This window comes from Chiloscyllium plagiosum, chromosome 1 (genome assembly GCF_004010195.1).
Source record: "Chiloscyllium plagiosum isolate BGI_BamShark_2017 chromosome 1, ASM401019v2, whole genome shotgun sequence".
NCBI lineage: Eukaryota > Metazoa > Chordata > Chondrichthyes > Orectolobiformes > Hemiscylliidae > Chiloscyllium > Chiloscyllium plagiosum.
In genome coordinates this window covers 154,015,564-154,030,652 of record NC_057710.1, presented here as the reverse complement: position 1 = coordinate 154,030,652, position 15,089 = coordinate 154,015,564, and the positions used below count along the sequence as shown (strand labels likewise).

At 41.8% G+C, this 15,089-nt stretch overlaps 1 protein-coding gene and 1 long non-coding RNA gene across 5 annotated transcripts in view; one reads left to right on the top strand and one right to left on the bottom strand.

Annotated features, from left to right (window-relative positions):
* Positions 1-15,089, bottom strand: part of fhip1aa (FHF complex subunit HOOK interacting protein 1Aa) — a 195,130-nt gene that overhangs the window by 54,187 nt on the left and 125,854 nt on the right. For all 4 annotated transcript variants that reach the window (XM_043699724.1, XM_043699704.1, XM_043699695.1 and 1 more), the window contains 3 exons: positions 6,331-6,489; positions 4,185-4,271; positions 1,072-1,239 (listed from right to left, as the gene is read on the bottom strand). In XM_043699724.1, the coding sequence (XP_043555659.1) occupies positions 1,072-1,239; positions 4,185-4,271; positions 6,331-6,489 (414 nt within the window). The remainder of the gene's footprint in view (positions 1-1,071; positions 1,240-4,184; positions 4,272-6,330; positions 6,490-15,089) is intronic.
* LOC122554550 overlaps positions 1-15,089 on the top strand; it is a 52,574-nt gene that overhangs the window by 29,024 nt on the left and 8,461 nt on the right. Inside the window, exon 2 of the long non-coding RNA XR_006313020.1 lies at positions 7,603-7,703. This is a non-coding gene — a long non-coding RNA (uncharacterized LOC122554550). The remainder of the gene's footprint in view (positions 1-7,602; positions 7,704-15,089) is intronic.

Genomic DNA, 15,089 nt, shown 5'->3' with positions numbered 1-15,089 from the left:
TGTCCGACCTGCCTAGCTCCTTTTCCACCTATCCACTCCACCCTCTCCTCCCTGACCTATCTCCTTCATCTCCTCCCCCACTCACCTATTGTACTCTATGCTACTTTCTCCCCACCCCCACCCTCCTCTAGCTTATCTCTCCACGCTTCAGGCTCTCTGCCTTTATTCCTGATGAAGGGCTTTTGCCCGAAATGTCGATTTTGCTGCTTCTCGGATGGTGCCTGAATTGCTGTGCTCCTCCAGCACCACTAATCCAAAAACATAGGAACAGGAGTAGGTCATCAGGAAGGATGTACACATTGCTGAAGAGGTTTACGAGAATGATTCCAAGGATGAGAAACTTCAGTTGTGACGATGAAGCAGAGAGATTGAGACTGTTCTCCTTGGTGAGGAGAAGGCTAACAGGAGATTTGATTGAACTTTTCAAAATGATGAGAAGTATGAGCTGAGCAGTCAGAAATAAAGACTGTTCCTGCCTGTAAAGGATCAAGAACATTTTTGCACAGAGAGTGATCCAGGGTTGGAATGTGTAACCTGGGAATGTGGTGCAGGCAAGTTCAATCAAGGCATTCAAGAAGGCGTCAGATGACTATTTAAATAGAAACACTGCACAGGGTTATGGGGAGAGGATAGGAGAACTTCACCAGGTTTATAATGCTCATTCAGAGAGCTGGGTCTTCTGTGCACCTTACTAATTCTGTGACTGTGTTAACATCCATGGGAAATCTCCACCCCACTCTGCCTTATGTATGATTGGCCCCCACATTCCAGCATTAATCACTTCACCGCCAGAGGCAGGAATCCTGGCTGACTTTTCTCTCTTCTCTAATCTCACTGAGCCAATGCAACAGTTCCCATTCCTACCCAACACTAACAAAATCAAACAAATCAGTCAAAGAGCTTGCGACCTTGCTGCCGGAGGATTTTGGAGTTACCCTCATTAATTTAAAGTCCCTCGGGCAGTACGTTGCCTACATTATTGCTTGTGCATTCTTAAACAATTGTGTTGAATATAATTATGGAATTATAAACCAAGAGCACAGCTTCGGTCAAAGCAGAAAGTAACCTTACCCGAAAGGGAGTGTTAATTCGGCTGACAAGTGTATCTAGAATCAGCACATTTTCATGCTCATGCAGCAGAATAAAGCTCAGGAAGGTCTGCAGCAGCGCGGGCTCCGAGATACTGCGGAGGAACAAGTCTAGGTATGCTGTTGTTGTCATCACTTCTTCCACAGTCAACTAAAAGGAATAGAAATATCATATCAAATGTTACTGAGAGGGGAGTTCAGTACCTCTGATGTGCTGGCAATCCACTCAGCTCAATGTCTTCAGATATTGACTTTCTATGATAGCGGAAAACAAATTATAGCATACTGGCAGCTCATTTCCCACATCTTCCAACTCAGATTCACATGGAAGTCATTAGACTTAAAAACCACGTGAGATCTAAAGTTGATTTGTTACCACACATTTTCCACGAACTGTTGCAAAGTTAAAACGTACACCAGTGTGCGCCCACCCTCCGAAAACCATCTGTCATTTTTGGTTCTCGCAGTCGAGAAACATTTGCTCTTCCAAATCTTGGAGCTGTTTTTCTGTCAAGTTCAACTTGAGGTGTTACAAAATGGGGAAGGCAAGATATATGATAATCAAGAACCCTTCATTGTTTAACATTCACAATATGTCAGAAACTCAAGAATATGTCTTACAGGCAGATGTTACTCAACAATGCTACTGCCTGTACGTTACAGTACGGCAAATTCCCACAATGGGGACATTTGCACTGCAAATGGGGAGGAGGGTAAAGAGAGTTACGGTAGTGAAAAACAACCAAAATAAGCCTGAAAGCAAATGAAGGAAAACCTGTCAAAGGATTTCTTTAAGCAAGCAACTTGCACCTTGAACATTAACTGAGGGCACCTTTAAGGCACTGAGCCAACCTGAGCAGCTTCTCACTCCTTGATGCATAGAAAAAAATGCGGCAATGGATATTTGTTAATTGTAACACAAAGCTACAATTATTGATGTACTTGGTATTAATAAAATGGGATGAATAAAGATAGATCTGCACCTTTCCACACGCCACAAGGTATCTTCAGTTCTGTATGATTCTGTGGTTCCTCAATAGCCAACCTGTAACTTGTAGTTCTATCACCAAATAATATTCACAGCTACAGTATCATAACTCTGCACAAGTTATGGTCATTTTTGATACTCTCTCTCTTGGCTCCAGTACCCAGTGAAGGTAACAACTCTGACTGCGATTGTCTATCAGAGCTGATCTGTGTTTGAATTACACACATCAAAACTGAGAGGTATAGACTAACTCCACAGTCCATGACAAAAGGGTATGCAGAGTGCTGGGCAGCATCGCCCTACTCTTACATGGCCTTAGTGTGCTCTCAAACATATGTGCAGTGGTGCGTGGTTTAGGGACAAAGTTGAAGCTCTTGAGTTTGTAAGAGCCTAAGTTCGTGCAGTTTCGGGCACAAGCCTCATTCCCGATGAAGGGCTTATGCCCGAATCATCGACTCTCTTACTCCTCAGAAGCTGCCTGACCTGCTGTGCTTTTCCAGCACCACACTCTTGGCTCTGATCTCCAGCGTCTGCAGTCTTCACTTTCTCCTAAGTCTGTGCAGCTATTTGTTTTGACAGCCAGAGTATATTCTGGGGGCCTGTTAACTCAACACCCATCCTCTCAGAGATCAACTCCGAGCACAGGTGACAGAGAAAAAATGTCTGCCCAAAACCCCATTCTCACCAGGCTCGACAGACTTTATAAGTAGAGGAATAGAGCGCAACAGTCAAGAAGATTTGCATAAAAGAATTTAACCCCGCTGTGACTATTCCTGGACACCCGAAGGAGGTGAGGGAGGGAGGTTAACAGGACAAGTACAGGGCTTGTGAACTCGCTCCACTTAAACTAAACTGAACAACATTGCATGAGGCAGTGGACTTGGGACTACCTCATCATGAACCAAACAGCATATCCTGAGCACCAGATATGATAAACAAATATTTTTATATTTTTGTAGAAATTACAGTACTGGAGGCAGACTGTGGCTGCTGCTGTTAGCACTTCCTCCCGTAACCCCATTTTAACTCCAAATTTTGTTTTTACTTTCCTTCATTCTGAATATTCCTCTTTCCTTTTGATAAAATTTGACTTCAGCATAAAACTACAGGAAGGGTGCCATACGGTAACAGTTCTCAATTCGTAGCTTCCTCCTTTGGTCTTCAAGTGAGAATCATTGACCTCTGTTTTCTCATTGAGTCATACAGTACAGAAACACACCCTCCAGCCCAACCCATCCATACAGACTGGGGATCCCAAACTGAACTAGTCCCATTTGCCTATGTTTGGTCCATATCCCTCAAAACCTATTTATATAGCTGTCCAAATGGCTTTTAAATGTTATAATTGTGCCTGCATCTACCACTTCCTCTGGCAGCCCAAAATGATCATTCAGTATTTACTCAGGCCTCACGCACTGTTTTAATTACTGCCCTTTTTCAGTGTTATTCCCAATCACCAGATTACTACAATCTCCAACTCTGTCAGAAATGCTGCTGGCCATGTTTATTCCCACCTCATTCTCTCCCCGACTCCTTTCAATTCCAATCCTCTGACCATTTGTCCTGTTCGCTTAATTCCACTTCTCTCCAGAGAGACTCGGATTCCCAGCTTCCCTCTATCTTCTCCAGTTATCCCCACATCTCCGAATGCAGCTCATCTCTTTTTGATTTATTTTGTCACAGTAAAGGCTCAATGTGTTATTGTTGTCATGAGAGGTCAGCTCACTCAACTTAGACCAAAGACAGAATCTAGATACTTCCAGCTCAGTATAATTCTACATCTGCTACTGAAACAGCAGGAAATGTTTTATTTTTCTGTTTATGATTAATAATTCTGGAATCAGTTAGCCCTTACTGCAGTCCAAACCTCTGGATGCTCGCAGTCCACATTCCCCTGTACTTCTGAGGATATGCGTTACATATTTCTATACTCTAAAATCAGTGGGGGAGCTAAAATAACAATGTACATGGTCATCATTTCACCCAAATATTTGTGCATATATACCATCTCAGGCTAAGGATAAAGCAGTATGTATACAAAACTTTAATACAGCACAATTCACAATTAGAAAGCCTATCTAGGGATTTGCAACAAATAACCTACTAACTTTATGTAGTGCAGGTGCCAAGACAGGCACGAGGAATCCATTGTAGATGTAGTTTACCAGTTGATTACGTATCATAGGATGAGCCACCTAAATCAGAAACAGAATTAAACAAAAGGTTGAAATCACCCGAGTGTAACGGATTGTCTTTAAACTGAGACAATAAACTGTAGAGCCAGGTCTGAGCCATTACACAGATCAACAAGGGTGCAAGACAAGGCAGGGAAATTCACTTGGGTGATCGCAGTCCTGCATTTCAAAAACATAGAGATTATAACAGAAAAGATTTTAGCTAGATGCAAGGTAGATTTTAATGACTTAAACAAAGAACTGTTTAAATTGGTCAAAAAGAATTGCTTTGGAACTTTCAGCATCACAAGGACAGATTCTGAAATTATGCTCAGGTCTGAGAGTTGGACTCTGCACTTCAAAATAGCTGTGAAATGAAACCTTGATTCTGTTTCATACCTTGGTCGGCATGGACCAGTTTGGCTGAAGGGTGTGTCTTTCTGCTGTAGGGCTCTATGACTCTATAACTCACCTTTGTTTTGAATAATGTGCAAACTTTTCTTACTAAGAAATCGGAAATCCCAGATGGCCTCCTTCATCAAAGACCGCAATTTTCACTCCCACGTGGTCAACAATGCCCTCCAGCACATCTCCTCCATTTCACGCACCTCCACCCTTGACCCTGACCCCTCCCAACGCAACAAGGATAGAACCGCCCTGATCCTCACCTTCCACCCCACCAAACGCTGGATACAACGCATCAACCTCCGCCACTTCTGCCATCTACAAACAAACCCCACCACTAGGGATATCTTTCCACCCCCATCCCTAACTGTGTTCTGGACAGACCATTCTCTCCGTGACTCCACACTCCCCCCACCAGCCCACAGCTCATTCCTAGCACCTTCCTCTGCCAGCACAATAGTAGAAAGCCTGTGCCCACACCTCCACCCTCAAGGCCCCAAAGAAGCCTTCCACATCCATCACAGATTTACCGATACTTCCACATGTCATCTACTGTATCCGCTGCACCCAATGTGGTCTCCTCTACATCAGGGAGACAGGACACTAACTTGCAGATCGTTCCAGGGAACATCTTTGGGACACCCTAACCAACCAACCCACCGCCCCGTAGCTGAACATTTCAACTCCCCCCTCCCACTCCGCCAAGGACATGCAGGTCCTGGGCCTCCTCCATCACCAAACCCTAAACACCCGAAGCCTGGAGGAGGAACACCTCATATTCCGCCTTGGGACCCTGCAAACACTTGGAATCAAAGTGGATTTCACCAGTTTCCTCATTTCGCCCCCCCCCCAAACCTTATCTCAGTCCCAAGCCTCCACTCGGCATTGCCATCTTCACCTGTCCACTTCCTTCCCATCCACCTGCTCCACCCTCCTCTCCAAACTATCACCTTCCTCCCATCCCCCACCTTCATCTACCTATTACAATCCCAGCTACCTTCACCCCCAGCCCCACTCCCCTCCCATTTTTTATCTCAGCCCCTCAGCCCACAAGCCTCATTCCTGATGAAGGGCTTCTTCAGCTCCTCAGATGCTGCCTGACCTGCTGTGCTTTTCCAGCACCACATTCTCAATGTAGGAATTGGAATACCGATAAATCAATTGATACATTTGCACAGTTAATAAATCAGATGGAAGAAATCTGAATGGGAGTCGATTTGATGTCCTAAATGTGAAACTAGTGAGATAAAGTGTGATGCATATAAAGATTGTGCACACACATACTTCACAGACAATAGGACTAATAAACTCTCCTGTGGAATTACTCACTCCAGTCAGAGGCTGTGCTAATGTCAGATTTCTGAAGTACAACTGTTAAAACGCATCAAGTAACGTGCACTATTTGCAAGAGGTTGTTATTGGTTCAGAATTTGTACCTTTTAATGCTTACAGAGCTCTAGGTTAACACTTAGTCTGTGTGTGTAAGGGAAGACGAGTTTTGCACACCATTTTTCACACTCATCACTACAACCCACGTGTCTCAGAGAAGTGCTGAATTCTCAATAGCTATATCTTCTAAGCTCAGCTGAAATCCAACATTCAGGGTTTTATCGAGGCTAAACAGTAAAAGGCCAGGGCCTTGCACTGTGTGGACATGTTGCCGGGATGTCTTTACCTGTATTACTGCATTGCAGAACTCCAGGGAGTTCATGAATTGTACAAGTGTAGGAATATGCATCCAGTCCTCCCGCTGCAGGTAGTGCCATTCATCAGACCTCACTTCCAGTTTCGTGGGCAGTGAAGAGTACAGACCGCTCAGTCCTGTGGCTAGCACCTGCCGGTTACATAATTGAGAGAGAGAGAGAGAGAGGAAGAAACCAAAACACTGGAATTATAAACAAACCCATTCAAATATCTCTCAATACAGGATGACATAAATCTTACATCAAGTGAAAAAAACTGCAATTTGTAGAAATCAAACAACAGGAAATACTGAAGAATACTCTGGGAAGAGAAACAGAATTAAGGCCAACAAATTGGAAATAGAGGAATAAATATTACATCAATCAACAATGTACTTTCTTCCTCAAAATTCTTTGTAAATTGCAAAATGTTGACTCTTGATTGGATTGTCAAAGATCTTACAACCAGAATCTCTCACAAGGTCCTGCCAAGAGGTGGTTATCGTTAAGCTTTGATTTTTGGTGCCAGGTACCAACACCTTCTAAGAGCGATTGAATTATTAAATAAAATTAAAATTGACCACTAATCATCAATGTAACTCTCAAATGGTTCTGTATCATCTTTAGAGCCATGATTAGGCTTTTAAATTTGGGTTACTCATAGGCAGTGGATTAGATACTAATTAAGAATGTTTTTTATCTGATATACTCATTTCAGTTGTAGTCATCAAACTATACCATGCTGTCACACAAGTATGTCTTTCAAAGAAAGAATAACTTTAATAAAAATTATTTTCTATAAAAATGCTGATTGTGCTGCTGTATGGCATATAAACGTGGTTGATCTGTAAATAAACTTGGGCAAAATCTTGAAGAAAAATAACAGTTAAAACTAGCTCAATTTTGAAAGCCTCAGCATATTATAGAGCTACTAGCTATAATAAGGATGCAGGAAATCTGTTACCCTTTCTCTATCTCAATTCTGCTTTCGCTCATTACTGCTCTCAATACTCCCATTATTTAAATGCCCCGCCATCTTTTGCGTTTCATCACGGTTCTTTCATTTTTTTGTTCTTTTTAATTCATCCAAGACATTATTTTCCTACCACCCATATTCCCCTGACATATATTTTATGGTTTGACTTGCGTTATGCCATAAGGTGACCTTTGTTACAGTACTTTCTGTATCGGGTCAAAAGCATCACTCAAAGCCTACACAGCCTGAAATGTAAAAGCTAAATTCTTTCCTTCTGTCATCAATCTAGGAGTGGCTGCTGCTCTTCCATTGTGTAATGTCCTCCATTATCAGTGCTTGAATGAAACACATTTCAAAAGCCTGGCTTCAGTTTAATCCTTCAATAGTAAGGTGCGTAAATTATTTATTTTCTAAGACAAGATTAATGCCTTGCTATTATTCTGCTTCTGTATGACTGAAGCTGAATTGACTTTTGTTAAAACCAAAACCACATGTTACAACTCGATAACACCATTGACGCATCAGCCTTTGTTGACATAACCTGAAAAATTCCTCATGAATTGGATTGCAAGTTGTAAATAAAGGTTGTTTGATGACTTGATTTACTTTCAACATTTCTAAAATTGATCATTTCCGTTGATTAAGTTGTTGGTTGGAAATAATTTCCAATGCTAATTTTTCCCTGGTCAAAATAAATCAACAACTTCAATTTGTTTTGGAGCCCTCACAAAACAGTGTCAGGATTGCCCTTTGACTAAGGTCTCTGAGGAGTGTGTACTCTTAGTCTCACAAGATTGATCCAGGTATCTTCACCTTGACGGACATATGCATCACTGAGTGTGAAACTGACTGCTGTCGATTCCAAACAAAAGCACAGAGCAGGCCCTCAGAGTGTTTATGATAGGTGTCGGGTAGATCATACAATTGAGAACCAAGAAAGTTTAGAATAGGGGTGAAAAAGCAAATTAGAATCCCTACATTGTGGAAACAGGCCCTTCGGCCCAACAAGTCCACAATGACCCTGCAAAGAGTATCACACCCAGACTCATTATCCAATTCTCTACATTTTCTCTGACTAATGCACCTAACCTACATATCCCTGAACACTCTGGGCAATTTAGCATGTCCAATCGACCTGACCTGCACATCTTTGGACTGTGGGTGGAAACCGGAGCACCCGGGGAAACCCACGCAGACACGGGGAGAATGTGCAAACCCCACACAGACAGACAGTCGTCAAAAGCTGAAATTGAACCTGGGTCCCTGACACTGTGAGGCAGCAGTACTAACCACTGAGCCACCATGCCACCCTAAATAAGAGAAGCAAAGAGAAGTTATGAGAAAAGACTGGCAGCTAATATAAAGGGGTGTCCCAAAGTCTTCTATCAGCATAAAAAAGGTTCATAAAAAATTGTAAAAAGAAGAGTAGGGCAGATTCCAGATCAAAAGGTGGACGAGGTGTTAAATGGCTACCTTGCATCTGTCTTTACCAGGCCATGGAGAAAGAGGAAGAAAGTCTATCACTTGAAGGGTTCAAAATTGACAACAAGTCTTGGATAGACTCAACTGGATAGCGAGGTGCTTTTGACCGGCATGGACATGGTGGTTATTTTTCCGTGCTGTAGGTCTCCAAACCGTTGGTTCTTTAATTGACAACACGCCAGGACCAGATTAGATACATCAAAGAATATTGAATGAAATGAGTGAGGAAACTGCAGGAGCATTGTCCACAATCTTTGAGTCTTCTCTGTACTCAGAAAGGCTGCCAAAAGACTGGAAAATTACAGTTTTATTCAATAAAGGCTGTAAGGATAAATGCCACCAACTTGTTATGGAGCAGAGCAGACCCCTTCCAAAATATATTAAGACGGTATCCTAGGCTCTAACGTTTTGTTATTTTAAAAAGGTAAATAATATGAGGTTCTGTGTTCCAGATGCAATTTGATTGATCAAACCACTCGATGTCAAGTAAAATGCAATTTATTCAACCACTATAGTTAAAATACAATAAAAGAAAGAGGGACTTGGAATAATTTGACTCTATTGGAAAACTTAACAGAATAATAGATTACTTTACTAAACAGTAAGTGTTCTAATATAGCAATACTCAAACACACCCTGGGCAAAAAATAAATTCATAAAACAGAACATCGCACATGCAGTTCTCTAATCCAGGAGGAAAGAACATTAAAAGACAATTCTGAGAGAAACCGCAGAGACAGTGTTGCAGCCAGGAGGGATTCACTGTCTCCCAACCCTGCTGAGACCCCAGCAACAACTGCCAAAAGCTAATTAAAAATCCAGAATCAGAGAGAGCTTGACCACACCCTCTCAGGCTGCTTATATTATTCCAAATATTTTTTTAAAAACCAAGGCTTCACAAGTTTCTTTTAATCTTCACAGACTGTTAGGCACTTGCTCCCCAATCTCTAAACTAAACCAGGATACCTCTTAAAGTCATAGTATCATTAGAAATTACAAATCAGTCTGTTCAACTTTAGTGGTGGGGAAAGTTCCAAGAAACAATTCATTGGGATAAAAACAGTAGTCATATGAAAAAAAAGGTAGGTAGATTTCTAAAGGAGAAATTGTGTTCAACTAACTTGCAGGAATTTGTTTGAAGAAAGTAGAGTCACAGGTAGATAGGATAGTGAAAAAGGAAAGCATACCAAATGCCTTCATTGGTTAGAGCATTGAGTATAGGAGTTGGAAGGTCATGTTGCCGCTGTACAGGACATTGGTTAGGCCACTTTTGGAATATTGCATTCAATTCTGGGCTCCTTCCTATTGGAAGGATGTTGTGAAACTTGAAAGGGTTCAGAAAAGATTTACAAGGGTGTTGCCCTGGTTGAAGGATTTGAGCTATAGGGAGAAGTTGAATAGGCTAGGGCTGTTTTCCCTGGATGGTCAAAGGCTGAGGGGTGACCTCATAAAGGTTAATAAAGGTCATGAGGGGCATGGATAGGATAAATAGACAAAGTCTTTTCCCTGGGGTGGGGGAGTCCAGAACTAGAGGGCATAGGTTTAGGGTGAGAGGGGAAAGATGTAAAAGGGATCTAAGGGGCAACGTTTTCTCACAGAGTGGTACGTGTATGGAATGAGCTGCCAGAGGATGTGGTGGAGGCTGGTACAATTGCAACATTTAAAAGACATCTGGATTGATATATGAATAGGAAGGGTTTGGAGGGATATGGGCCGGGTGTTGGCAAATGGAACTAGATTAGGTTAGGATATCAGGTCGGCATGGACAAGTTGGACCGAAGGGTCAGTTTCTGTGCTGTACACCCGTGTGACTCTAAGTAACAGAAGGGCTTAATAAGGGTATTGCTGTTGCTGTCTATGGACGTGCAGAAAGTGTTTGATACAGTGCCACACAACAGACACCTGAGGAAAATGACAGGTTATAGAATAAAAGAGTCATCAGCAACACGGATACAAAATCTGGAAGAGTGATAGGAAACAGAAATGATCAATGGAAATCTTTCAGGCTGGAAGAAAGTTTGTAGCAGAGCTGCACATGGGTGAGTATTAAGATTCACGCCTTTCCTGACATATGTTAATGAACTAGATCTTGGAGTGCAAGTGATAACTTCAATCGCTGCTGACAACACAAAGATGAATGGGAAGAATTGTAATCTGTGAGGAGGGCCGTGTGCAACTCGAAAAGGACACAGAGAGGTTGGTGAAGTGGACTCGGAGGTGACAAATGAGGTTCAACACAGAGAAGTATGAGGTGATGCAATTGAGTCAGAAGAATAGTGAAAGACAAAATACAGGAAGGGTTACAATTCTAAAGGGGACGCGAGAACAACGGTACCTGGGTAGACATGTGCACAGATCGCTGAAGTTGGCAGGACACAGCTGGAACAAAGCATACAATATCCTCAACCTTACTTTTCAGGGCACGGACTACAAGGGTAAGAAAGCGATGTTGAACACGTATATGATACTTATCAGACCTCTGCTGGAGTATTGTGTAAAGTTCTGGATACCATATTAAAGGAAGGATGTGGATGCATTGGAAAGAGTGCCAACGTGACTTATAAGAATGAAAAACTTCAGTTTTGTGGATAAATTTAAGAAGTTGAGACTCCTGGGAGAAGAATGCGAAGGAGTGTTATATGGATCTGGTCAGCATGGACGAGTTGGACCAAAGGGTCTGTTTCTGTGCTGTCCATCTCTATGACAGCAGCTTTGAAAATCATGAGCAGGCTGGAGATACAGTAATGGATAAGGAGAAACTGATCCTGCTCATAAAAGGAACCAGAAAAGGAAGGTGTGGATTTCAAGTGATTGGCAAAAGGAGCTAATGTGATGTCAGGAAAAAGAACTTTTTCCCTCAGTCAGTACTTAGGGTATGGAGACCTGGAGGTGTGGGAGAAGGAGGTTCAACTGAGACATTCAAGAGGGCATTGGATGATTATTTGGATACAAATAAAGTTCAAGAATATGTGAACAAAGGAGAATGGCATTAAATAATTGCACTCATTTGAACAGCTGATGTAGACACAATGGACCAAATGAGCTCCTTTTGTGCCATAAGACATCTGTGACTCTGTGCATAGAAATACAGTGACAAAACCATCGGAAAAGAAAGGACAGAGGTACAAACCGGGAATGCCACAGTGTGGCCCTTCTTCCTTCTGCTTCTGTTGCATCAGCTTCACAGAAAAATACCACAAACACCGTGGGCAGCACGGTGGCTCAGTGGTCAGCACTGCTGCCTCACAGCGCCAGAGACCCGGGTTCAATTCCAGGGTCACTGTCTGTGTGGAGTTTGCACATTCTCCCCGTGTCTGCGTGGGTTTCCTCCGGGTGCTCCGGTTTCCTCCCACAGTCCAAAGATGTGCAGGTCAGGTGAACTGGCCATGGGAAATTGCCCGTAGTGTTAGGCGAAGGGGTAAGTGTATGGGTGTGGGTGGGTTGCGCTTCGGCGGGTCAGTGTGGACTTGCTGGGTCGAAGGGCCTGTTTCCACACTGTAAGTAATCTAATCATATCCATATGCCGCCAACAGAGAGAGACAACCTGCTGAAATGGCAGTCCTGATACTGAAATAATCTGAAGCTGGGTCTTAAAGAATTCAAGTTCAGGTAAACCTGTCTGACTGTGGGATTCCCCTTGGGAAGAAATAATGTCAACGCACTATTGTGGAAAGAAACAGTCTTTAGGGTTTGTGTTTCAGCATCGCCAGACAGCATCACATTCTTGTTTCAGTCATATCACATCAGCCCATTTTATATTTTATAAAACACTGTCAGTCTAATTTTCTCCTTTTGAAATAGTGATTCCCATTCAATCTTTAATCATAATTTATTGGAGCCATCAATGCACCAAACCAGTTCACAGGAGCTGTCAGTGCACCATACCCAGTACAGGGGAGCTGTCAGTGCACCACACCCAGTGCAGGGGAGTTGTCAGTGCACCAAACCCTGTACAGGGGAGCGGTCAGTGCACCACACCCAGTACAGGGGAGCGGTCAGTGCACCACACCCAATTTACATTGTCACCCAAGATGAAGTTCACTCTATCTGACTTTGTTATGTTAGTTATCTACAATCAATTAAAAATTTTGCTTTAGGACTTAGAAGCAAATTTAGAAATTTCTCAAATCATACAACAAACAGCAATTCTAAAAACATACAATGTGTTTTAAAAAGCTCTAACATAGGTAGAAATGAGAATGAAGCAATCTAGCATTACATGAGTAAAATAATCATGCATTACTTCAGAACAAAAAGGGTTTAACTTATTAACTAGCATTATTCAGGCCCATTCTCTAAACAACTGAGGTAACGAGCTCTACTTAGTTATAATCACATGACAGAAAACCAAAATCCCCAAGAAAGCAGTGACCTTATCGAGGTTTATAAAATCATGATGGGCACAGATAAGGCAAATAGCGAAGGTCTTTTCCCCAGGGTAAGGGAGCCCAAAACTAGAGGGCACAGGTTAAAGGTGAGGGATGAAAGATTTAAAGGGGACCCAAGGGGCAATTGTTTCCACGCAGAGGGCTGTACATAGAGGGAAGGAGCTACCAGAGGGAGTAGTAGAGCTGAGGACAATTACATTTAAAAGATATATGGATAGGTACATGGACAGGAAAGGTTTAGAGGGACATGGGCCAAAGAGCTGGCAAATGGGAGTAGTTTAGTTGAGGAAACCGGGTCAACACGGACAAGTTTGGCTGTATGGTCTGTTCCGGTGCTGTTTGACTCGATCTCAATTCTGGAATCAAGTTCAGTAACAAACTTCTACAAACAGTAACGGACAGAGAAAAGCATAAGCAAAGTGATAAACACAATCTCATGAAGTACCAGTGAATTGTAGAAGAAAAACAGATTTCACCTCTGAAAAAAACTGAGATGCTTTTTCAAGGTCACAGCAAGGCTAATATATTCTGGTTCAAATGGTTTTCTGAAACATGCCACAATCCAGATGTACAATGATGAACTGCCTCTCAGATATATCAATTTGAGACAATATGGTGTGCTCCTAGTAAGATTTCAGCTACTCTTTGGAATGAAAAACATTTAGCATACAATAAAAACGCATCTATTTGTCAATGTGAATAACTACACTAATAGTAGAGAGGGTGGTAATGGTGATAATGTCAACAGACCAGTCATCCTTCCAGGCCCTCTGGGAACATGGATTCAAATCTCACCATGGCAGCTGATGGGATTTAACTTCATCAATCTGGATTCTGAAGCTAGGTTCAATAATGACATCATGCAATTGTTACTGATGATTGTAAAAACCTGCCTGGCTGACTGGAAATCAGACATCCTTCCTCGTGCTCTACACGTGAGTCCATACCCATTCTTAACTCCCCTCTGATATGGCCCAACAAGCCACTCCATTCAAGGCAATTTGGGATTTGCAATTAATACCAATCTGTCAGCAATGCCCACATCCCATGAAAGAGTAAGACAAAAAAAATTAACAAACACATTTTGCACCACTTTCAATCCACCTACTCGTGTGATGGCCTGCAAAAAATATCGGAAAAAAAACACACCTTTTGCAAAATGTGGAAAACTAGTTCTTTTTGAACCATTATTAAACTTGAAACTTTGCTATGACATCACAAGCGATACAAGTCCTCTGGTCTTCTTGTTTTTGTTTCAATTGCAAAAACGTACTTTATTCATTAAAAAAAAATATTCTATACAGACACAGATACTGAAGCATTTCTGTATAGTCTTAGAACTGAGAAAAAACATTTGAATCTGACATTCCCTGCAGTTGCGAAACCCAAAGGCATTTCTTTCTCATGTTGGACACTATTTACATACATTTGAGGCACAGAGGATATGACAACTGAATGGACCCTGGTTATACATCCGCAGGGATGGGCAATTAATTCTTCCAAGGGGCCACATGAGAAACGCGAGTTGTGTTGGAGGGCCGAACTAACAATAAGTTGAACATAATTCTGCTCAGTATTAATTCTCTCCCATTGTAAAAAGTACTAAATTATATAGTTTTGCACTGAAACTTAAAATCAAAAGAATAAGGATAATCTGTTACAATAAAGATATGAAATTGTGGAGTAGGTCAAATTTAGAAGAAATAAACAGTAAAAACAATTTCAGTATTTTATTTTATTTTTAACATGTTAATCTCACAAACCAATAATGAAAAGTTGTTTCATTATTGTTCAGTATTACAAACAACAAACAACTCTATACAAAAAGCAATAAGTGCTTTTGATGGTTTTCAGTTCTTTTTACTTGTTTAGTGAGAAAACTCCAGTCTGTTTTGGGCTTGAACAA